General features: G+C 37.6%; 2 protein-coding genes across 2 annotated transcripts; one reads left to right on the top strand and one right to left on the bottom strand.

The window, feature by feature from the left end:
* Positions 1–359: 359 nt before the first annotated feature.
* LOC116200961 (GDP-fucose transporter 1) lies at positions 360–2,093 on the bottom strand. The gene is made up of 2 exons (XM_031531987.1): positions 1,920–2,093; positions 360–1,580 (listed from the first exon to the last, which is right to left on the bottom strand). Exon 2 carries the CDS (start codon positions 1,555–1,557, stop codon positions 532–534), a length of 1,026 nt encoding a protein of 341 aa, XP_031387847.1. The 5' UTR covers positions 1,558–1,580; positions 1,920–2,093; the 3' UTR covers positions 360–531.
* An 869-nt stretch (positions 2,094–2,962) lies between these two features.
* LOC116201674 (26S proteasome regulatory subunit 8 homolog A-like) lies at positions 2,963–6,120 on the top strand. Its single transcript, XM_031532981.1, has 9 exons — positions 2,963–3,233; positions 3,511–3,608; positions 3,689–3,913; positions 4,043–4,105; positions 4,192–4,355; positions 4,604–4,760; positions 4,843–4,941; positions 5,042–5,152; positions 5,596–6,120. Exons 1-9 carry the CDS (start codon positions 3,029–3,031, stop codon positions 5,734–5,736), a joined length of 1,263 nt encoding a protein of 420 aa, XP_031388841.1. The 5' UTR covers positions 2,963–3,028; the 3' UTR covers positions 5,737–6,120.
* Positions 6,121–10,086: the final 3,966 nt, after the last annotated feature.

Below are 10,086 nucleotides of genomic sequence, written 5' to 3'. Positions count from 1 at the left end.
GTAAAAGCTCAAACAGACCAGCGGGATGGAAGCGAACATATGCCCGCCCATACAGATCCTGCAATTTAGTGCACGCCAAGTGATTCTGTTGAGCTGCAGAGTGTGTGTTAGTAGCAGTGTATGATCACTCCTTCAATAAGAATAAGATCAAGGCACTCGACTCCTCCAACTTAAAGGATTCATTATTGATACTCACTACGCTACATTGAAAGAGCTCCTTTTCAGTTTCAAAATTGGAAATTAGAGGAACGACTTGAAGAGTTATCAGCAGACGTATCCACAGCTGGATCGACATTTGAAGAAACCCAATCGCATACCAAGCTATACCGAAAATGCAGATCATGACGAATTCAAATGCAAGAGATGCAAAAAAAACTGCATAGATATTAAAATCAGATCCTAATCCTAATGGAGGATCACAATATTCCGGAAAGAAAAGCTCACTGAGTTCTCAGATTGCTTAAAAAGCCCTGATAATATAAGAATCCTGTCGCTTGGACTAACAAATGATACGTCAAGAATTATATTCATTCATACAGATGCGAGTTTACCGGAGATCCCCTTTCCCTGAGAGTCATCTTCAAAATCACTACCCTCGTTCTTGCTGTCTATCTGCTTAGAAGGGTTGGAGTCGCTGCTTGGAGGCTTTGGTCCAGTGACAGATTGCTGATACAGGACTCCTCCAATGATTGTGAAGCAGAGGCAGACGATTCCAAATGGGCTCGCGTGCTTATCCCAGATGAAAACATTGATGACAACTGTTAGGAACTTGTTCACCACCCCGGTGACAGTAAATGCTGTTGCAGAGATCGCCTTTCTGGCAGCGAAACCGAAGAAGCTTATCAGCAGGCCAAACAAGCAAGAAAGTGAGACTGCGATGAAGGAATCAAACGAGAACCAGTTCCCAGCATTGGCCCCGAGAGCAGCAAAGACTTCACTGTACTCTCCGGTGAGGATCCAAAACACTGGAGCCATCATCAGAGACAATAAATTGTTATACAGGACAAAGCCCCAGGTGTTCAACCCAAGACTCATCACCATGTGCTTGATATAGACCATCTCGGTGGTAATAGTGATCAGGTAAGCCACTGCCCATGAGTACGCAGTCAGAGTGAAGGCCGAATCAGTGGCCACATACCCAATCGCACCTCCTAGGATGATTAACAGCGAGGTGAATGTGAGCTTCGACGGGCAGGGCTGCTTCCTGAATGCAGTATCGGCAATGGCGACCAGGAGTGGAGTGAGGGATCGAAACACGATGAAGGTGTCCACATTTGCATGGCGGAGGAGGTTCGTGTTCGTGAAGATAGCGAGGTAGAACACGAATGCTGCAGGGAGGAACTTCTTGGCGGTCTCGATGGTGAAGGCATCGTGGTGGAGGAACCCCAGCTTCCCGAGGATCCAGACCCCGAGGGCAGAGGTCAAGTACTGGAGGGCGGTCAAGAGGCCCGGGAAGTTGAACAGGGTGATGGCATACTTGTTGATCACCGCGAGCAGGCTCGAGGAGAGCGCGTAACCTATGACGAGCCCGCTCGTGGTGAACCGAATCGAAGACATTGCTCGAATCTCAAAACCTAGGGCTACACTAAAACAGCTCCCTATAAATCAAGAGCTCCAAATTTGCAGCAAGAACTCGGATGGCATCAAAGTAAAGGATCAAATCGACATTGCAGCAAGCAAAGATCTCGAACTAGGGCAAATGGGAACGCAGCTCAAGCAGGCATTTGTACGGAAAAATTGAACTGATTCAACAGACTTACAGCGGAATGGAATCCGACGCCGGGGATAACGGTGATGGCGAGGGAATCCAAATATGGGAAATTAGAGATTCCGTTCAAGGATGAAACGAAGTGAAATGGCTAGACGATCCGAGTGAAACGATTACGCAACAGAATTGGAGAAGACAGCTAAAGAGTTACCAAATTGAGATTCACCAGCTCAGCTCCCACGTTCCATAGACGAGGCCGACTGTGCTAGCTGGAGAAAAATGGAGGCATCAATCTGAGAATTGCGCGCAGAGAGAGAGAGAGAGAGAGAGAGAGAGAGAGAAGGAGAGATTTGGACTGGAACAGAGATTTTTCAATGCCGTGGCCATGGCGTCGGTCAGTACAGACAGCTGCGGCTACAGTTGCAATAAATTTCACCCCCCAAAAAAGAAGAAAATTACTAATTAGCCTCCCCATGTTTCCCATGGTTTTCTTTCCCTAGTTAATGCTATGTAATTTCTTCATGTAAATGTATTTCGAAAAATCGGGGGTTCGGATTAGCGGGCGCGAGTCTTTGAAGCGTTAAATTGAAAGACAGACATGTCAAAAATGATGCTCCTTGGAGCATACAAATATAGTTCACGGCCTGTGGAGATGAACCGAGCGATTCGAGCATTTGGCGAATATTCGGGCATCCTCGCCTTGATGGATAGATGAGAAGGAATCTTGGAGTCAAGAAGGAGGGTTGTGTGCAGTTGTTCGGTTGAGATGGATGAAGTCGTTACAAACAAGTTAGAATCAAGTGTTCTTATTGCCCGTTTCTTGAGATTAAATATTAGATAGATAGTTATTGGTGAACTTATTATTCAGTTTAAGCTTATTGAGATAGCACGATAGTATTTTTATTTTTTGCCTCTTGAGATTTATCTGTTTAAAAGTATTTTTTGTTGAGAGGAAGGAGATTTGGTGTAATAACATAAGTTGTTATCAAGAATCATGAGGTCTCAAATTCAATTATCGCTAGTGGGGCTTAAACATCTGTATTTATATTTGCTATTTTTATTCTTATACTTAAGTCATATTTCTCCCTTATAACCATATATATATATATATATATCTTTTGTTTTACTCATAGCATTATCATGCAATGAGACAGTACTGAACCGGATTTTCATGCAATTCTGTCCGGATTCCAAGAACCGGGATTGTCCGGTTCAGCGGTTCGGAGTCTGATCAAATTCCCACTGGAGTGACCTCAAAGAAACCTTTCCGATCAAATTCTCTCTCAAATTCTCCGATCACATCACAAAGCAATCCTAACAATGGCGACGGTGGCTATGGAAGCGCAGAGCCCAGCAGAAGCTCCGATGGCGGATGAAACCTGCTCGGCCAAGTCGGCTTCCAAGCAAGGGGAGGGGCTGAGGCAGTATTATGTCCAGCACATCCACGAGCTTCAGCTCCTCGTCCGTCAGAAGACGCACAACCTCAACCGACTCGAAGCTCAGCGAAACGAGCTAAATTCTCGAGGTTATTCACTAATCCTGGGAGCCTAAATTCCTTTCTTTGGTTGAAATTGGCACAGGCACTCGATGGAATAGGGCATGGCATTGAGCTGCTTAGCCGAAATTGTCGCAGTTAGGTTTTCTCAAGTGTATTGAGTTTCAGAAATACGATAAAGTGAAATTTTTAATGCATTGAAAGCATGGCCACGGGGCAGCGGGTTCTATGATCTGTTGCATATCTATGTTATTATTGTTACGCTCAAATGGCGAAAATTTGCTGAAAAGATTGCTAATTTGGACAGTGAGAATGCTCAGAGAAGAACTGCAGCTACTGCAGGAACCTGGATCGTATGTCGGTGAAGTGGTTAAAGTCATGGGGAAAAATAAAGTTCTGGTCAAGGTATACGAGCCTCGTTGTTGCTAGAATTTCTGACGTTTTGAGATCAGATGCCCATATATGACATACTTCTTGTCATTCAGGTTCACCCGGAAGGAAAATATGTTGTTGATATCGACAAAAGCATTGATATAACAAAAATTACTCCATCGACCAGGGTTGCCCTCCGGAACGATAGCTATGTTCTGCATTTAATCTTGCCCAGTAAAGTGGATCCTCTGGTCAACCTTATGAAAGTCGAGAAAGTTCCCGATTCTACTTATGACATGATCGGTGGTCTTGACCAGCAGATTAAGGAGATAAAAGAGGTTATTCACTATCTCTATTCTTGCTTTGCATATTCTGAATTTTGGGGTTCCCTCCGGTTGGCATTTTCAGTTTGGTTCACTTTCACAATCATGAACTCACCCCGCTCCTTTTCCCTGTACTTGTTTTAGGTTATTGAGCTTCCAATCAAGCATCCTGAATTGTTTGAAAGTCTCGGAATAGCTCAACCTAAGGTAAGTGATCTTTTTACGATCAGACTGAGACGTTGTCCTTGTGTTCTTCTATGTTTTATGTTCTAACACGTGACTCTTGGGTACAGGGTGTCCTATTGTATGGGCCACCCGGTACTGGGAAGACACTGCTGGCCAGGGCTGTGGCCCATCATACTGATTGTACCTTCATAAGGGTCTCTGGTTCTGAACTTGTCCAGAAGTATATTGGTGAAGGCTCTAGAATGGTTAGGGAATTATTCGTCATGGCAAGGTTTGTCTCTTTTCTGGAGGCCTTCAAAATATTTTAGCTTTTTTGTCAATCCTTTCTGGAAGTTGTGTTCATCGCATCCTGGGAACCAACCTTTTTGGAGCATTTGCTCTTCAGTGGTTTGAGCTCTCAAATTTGGACTTTCTTTGTTTGCAATTGCTATTGAAGAAATTCGATTGGCTTGGAAAAATTGCCTCTGAGGCTTAATCGAATGTCTACTATGGATGTTATGAGTGTCAAATTTTTCCTAGGGAACATGCTCCGTCTATAATCTTCATGGATGAAATCGATAGCATTGGATCTGCTCGGATGGAATCTGGAAGTGGTAATGGTGACAGTGAGGTGCAGCGGACTATGTTGGAGCTCCTCAACCAGCTTGATGGATTTGAAGCATCAAACAAGATCAAGGTACTCCGCCTAGCGATAACCTTTGCCATGTCTGTGTTGGCTATCCATGATAGATGACCTGATACACGCACTCTTGTTGCAGGTTCTGATGGCTACAAATCGTATTGACATTTTAGACCAAGCACTTCTAAGACCAGGAAGAATTGACCGGAAAATTGAATTTCCAAATCCTAATGAGGAGGTACTGTTTATTCCCATTCATTATTTCCGATGATGTGATGTTCTCCATAATACTGCTGGTCTTACATCAATGAGTAACCCCGATTGCTGTGCATATGCAGTCTCGTCAGGATATTCTTAAGATACACTCGAGAAGAATGAATCTCATGAGAGGGATTGATTTGAAGAAGATTGCTGAAAAGATGAATGGTGCATCAGGTGCGGAGCTTAAGGTATGTCAAAATATTTTCTCTGTAGTTTAGGATGAAGATATCCCGTGCTTTCCCTATTTTTTGGCTAACTCGTGCTGGAAAAAAAAAGGGTTGTTAAATAGCTGTTGATTTATGATCATAGATTCACTTGCTGAAGAAGTCTTCGGTTAGAAGATAACTGGACCACGGAGAGGGATCTGTTAGATCATTAATAGAGTATAGATTTAGTACCACACAATTTGGACGCAAAATTATAATCAGGACCAGTTTTATTGAATTTAATCAAAAGCTTCGTTGCATTGAAATCAAAACTTCCTCCTCTGCAAGTTGAATCTCCTAAACCGCAGAAGGTTTTTGATGGGTTGCCGGCGATTAATTGCAGTAGGAACCAAGAGAGTGCGGTTCATGTTGACACTTTTAAGTTACGGTTTCAGCATGCCTCATATGCTCGTGTTCTCGTGCAGGCTGTTTGCACCGAAGCTGGGATGTTTGCTCTGAGGGAGCGGAGGGTCCATGTCAACCAGGAAGATTTTGAGATGGCGGTGGCCAAGGTCATGAAGAAAGAGACTGAGAAGAACATGTCCCTCCGCAAGCTCTGGAAGTAAAGGCCCATTTATTCCATCTACGGGCATATCGTGCTTCTTTTACATTTAGCCACCGAGAGCATGGAAACAAAGATTTCCCCTGAGCCATGGCTTTATTTGCGCATCTGGCTTCTCAATTCATTTGTAATCAATGCTATGTGAATGTGCAAAACTCCATGAGATGGTCTATGGATTCCGTCTTCATGGAGTAATGTGTACAAGGAAGAAAAAGTCGGACCACCTTGCCGAGTCTCTCGCTGAGGATTGTCTTTTAGTTTAGTTTCTTATATCGCTTGCGCTTTTTTGTTTACACATTCTCGGCATTGAGATTAGACCATTGACAATACTCTTTTTGTTGGCATGGAATCAATTCATGAAAATGCAGTACATTCTTTTCTCGGTTAATATCTCCAAGTAAGCGCGTCCAATCGCTGTAAAAGAGCGCGTATTCATTCTCTGTGTCTCCGTCGATAAAAGACCAATAGGAACTTGGAAGTTATCTCTGTACTTTCACATCTTCGACTTTCACTTGTGCCAGTGGACATACCTCCCTGGGGCACTTTGAAATGCCATGAGTCTAGGTACTCCCTGCGATGGCTTGAGGCCGGCCTGACGACTCTAGGTTCCTCATAGACTTTTCTTTGTTAGCGAATGCCCGGAATCGACTAAGGACCTCGAACTTGATTATTGCGAAGAGTCCCCAAGAGATGTGATAATAGTAATACGCAAGCGATAGAAAGCCCAAACCAGACCTCGCCCGTAAGGAGGACCCCCATGGCCCATGGCTGAAGCAAACCCAGCGAGTCTCAGAGTCCAGTCAAGTTCTATATATTACGTCCATTTCACATTAACCGGTTGTTTGGTTTGCGGGTTATGCATAGTAATGAGGGGTGTATTATCGAAATTATTATATATAATATTAATAATAAACTAACGAGCTGATATCTAAAACAATAGTTCAAACCTTTTTTTTTTTTTTCTTTCGGTGTGTACTTGGTATTCAGAAACCTAAATGGGCACAACTAGTTTAGTTTGAACAGGGTTGGCACACTAAGAGGGCACAAATCTCACAATCATGGATTTTCTCCATTTCACAATATTCGGACTAGAACTCACTCGGGAGAACAAGTATTGAACCGTTTGAATCAATTCATATTAGTACTTTGATATTTGATTTTTTTTCTTTATTCTACTTTTATACGTTAACATATTTGCGTTGAAATCGTATTTTTGTTGAAAATTGGTAAATATTATGCAATATTTAAAATAAAATTATTAATATCCTAATTGGCATATGAAATTCTTATATACTTATTGTAAAAAATTTTAACATCACACACTTTATTTTTGTATTTCATTCATATTTTAACATGATTTTTTTTCTTCATCATTCATAAAACTATGTATATATTTCCCTTCCCTTTTTTTTCTTGGACTTTAGTCCAATTTATTGTTCATAATTGTTGGTGATTATTCTATTTTACCCATACTGTTTACGTTATATTTTGTTAGATTCAGTTGCTTACATTATCAGAATAATTTGCATGTTATTTAATATGATATGAATGATTTGTTATTATTTATTGATATCTAAAACATAATTCGTTCGATTTTTGATAAGCATATTAAGGCATAACGTATATAACTATTTGATAATGTTAGTCTTAACTAATTTTTTTTAATTTCTGCATGCTTAATGTGCAATTTTGTAATTAATTTATATATAATATATAATAGCAAAATGAAAAGACGTATTCAACGAGACTTTGTCATGTGTCATCCCATAATTAATAAGATGGTGCCATATGTCAAACTCTTAGCTCTCGATTACATAACAAGCTTCAAACTCTTTGTTTTCCTATTTCACCCAAAGAAAAATGGACAATTAATTAAGAACTTTGCAATCGTAATAAAGAATTAATTAAGAACTTCTCGCATGAATGTTGAATCGATTCGCAGTCATATGTTCATTCTCCTTCCTATCCATCTAACTCTTTCAAATTCAAAAGATCCTAATTAATATTTACTTCAAATTCCCAAAAATCCTAAATTTATTACTAATTAAGAAGTGGGCCGATCTAGGTCGAATATAGATTGCTCATTCAACTTTTAATATAAGGTGGTGAACACTTAAAAAAAATGGAGCATTTTTACCAAAAAATCTAGGATAGATCATTGTTATCCAAAAAAAAATTAAAAAAATATGTACTTTTAGGTTCCCAAATTCTGATATGTACTATGATATATTTGATCATAAGAAATAGTACATGGCTCTACTTGAAAGTGAAATGGATGAAGTAATGAGATGTTTGATGGCAGTTTTAATTCTAAGATTTCATTTGTTGATTTATTCTAATCATTTAACTCCATGTTCTATCTTTACTATTTGCTAATATTTTATTTATATAAACTAGTCGTGGAGCCCTTGCGCTGCACGTGATATAACATGATTTCTTTTTCTATTTTTATTATATAAATAATGTGTTAGAAATGCAAAAATGAAAAAGAAAGCCAGTCCCATAAATATCATATGTTTTAAAGAATTAAAATTACATTTTTTAGAAAAAAATAAAAAAAAACTCAAGAAAATTATGATCCGTCTCGCAAATATATATTTATATATTTCGAAGATTTCAAAAAATAAAAATTTTACATGTTATTTTATTTAAAGAAAGCTAAAAAATAAAGAAAATATTCACCCAAGAAATCGTGAAAATAACGAATGATCCCACAAATTTATATCTATAATATATAAGTTAAAAGATTAAAAGATTATTGTTTTTAAAATCGAGAAAATTTCATTCAGCGTTGTAGAAAAACTTAAGAGTTCAATAAGGCATATCTAACCAAACCTTTGAAAGATAACAAACCTCGGATAATACGGTGGTATCTCCTTTACATTAGATTATCAATATGAACAAAAGAATGTGAGATAAAAAAGAAAACCAAAATTTAAGAACAATAATTCTTCTCGGAGGTTAGCTAAGTGTGGCTGTTGTTTATCTTTTTATAGTTTTTTAAGATCGAAGAGAAATAGATAACTTCCGCTAACCAAAACCCCAATTGGTAACAGAAAAAAAAAATCCTCCTTATTAGTGGACCCACCTGAAGAGAATGATGGAGCCAAATCCCAGATCCTTAATCACTTGCTCGTTAATTAATCTAAAAGAGAAAGCTCAACATCTACTCGTATAAGTTTAATCACATGGAAGAAAAAAGTTGAAGTGAAACAATAACAATTGAACAATTCACATTTGCTGGTAGCGATTCTCTTTGCTGGTATATCCAACTGATAGATGCACATTCATGATTCCCCCATGAGAAGGAAGAAGTTCTCCGTAAATTTAATCTTATAGGAAAGCAATAGGGCTGGCATATAGTCTCCAAATTCTGTCTGTAACGATCCTCGTAATCTCCTAAGAATAAGTAGTTAGAGTTAGGAGGAAAAGAATCTATAAAAAATATAATTTATATTTTAAAAAATTTGTAAGATTTTAATTTCCAAAAGTTTTTTGGGTAAATAATTTCATGTTATTTGTTGATGATTTTATAACCAAAAATTCAGAAGATTTTGTTGATAATTTTTATAAAAAATAATTAATTAAAATTTTTAGAAACTCAAAAAATTGAGAAAATTCCGTTCAAAAAACGGAGTATTATGGGGTCATCTAGTTGAGCTCACTTTATATCTTGTTTTTATATATACTAGTCGTGAAACTCGTGCGTTACATGTGATAGTTCCACTAGTTTAAAAAAATTATCATTAAAAAGAAAAATTGCTTGAAAAATCAAAAGTGAAACAAAAATAACAAAAAAAACAAATAATATTTGCATTTAGTGGTAGAAGAACTTATTTTATGAGAGTTTATGTATAGGGGTAACAATACTTTTCGAGAGATGAAAATCACATCACCAATCTTAAAAAATAATATGAATTTTTTTTAAAAAAATAGATAAAATAAATGAACTTAAAAAAAATATGAATTTTTTTAAAAAAATAGAAAAAATAAATGAATTTCGATTTAAAAAAAATGAGAGAAAAAAATCAAAATATAAATTTAATAATTCACTTGCATATAGATAGAGACATAAAAGCTCGCATCAAGTTGTGGGTGTATGAGAGCTGATTAAGCTTCTATTTATGTGTGTGATAATTCATATTTATAAAATCAAAATATATCATAATATGAACAAAATTTATTTTTTTAATTTATACATATTTATAAGTATTATCTAATATATAAAAATAATAAGTTGTCCGCAAACTATATTTAACATATTATATATCATTTATATTTTGATAAAAATCGAGATTATTAAATAATATCTATACATATAATAAAATCATTTATTTCAATATACATTATGTTA

The sequence above is a fragment of the Punica granatum genome, chromosome 3, assembly GCF_007655135.1.
Source record: "Punica granatum isolate Tunisia-2019 chromosome 3, ASM765513v2, whole genome shotgun sequence".
NCBI lineage: Eukaryota > Viridiplantae > Streptophyta > Magnoliopsida > Myrtales > Lythraceae > Punica > Punica granatum.
This window is presented reverse-complemented; position numbering and strand designations above follow the sequence as displayed.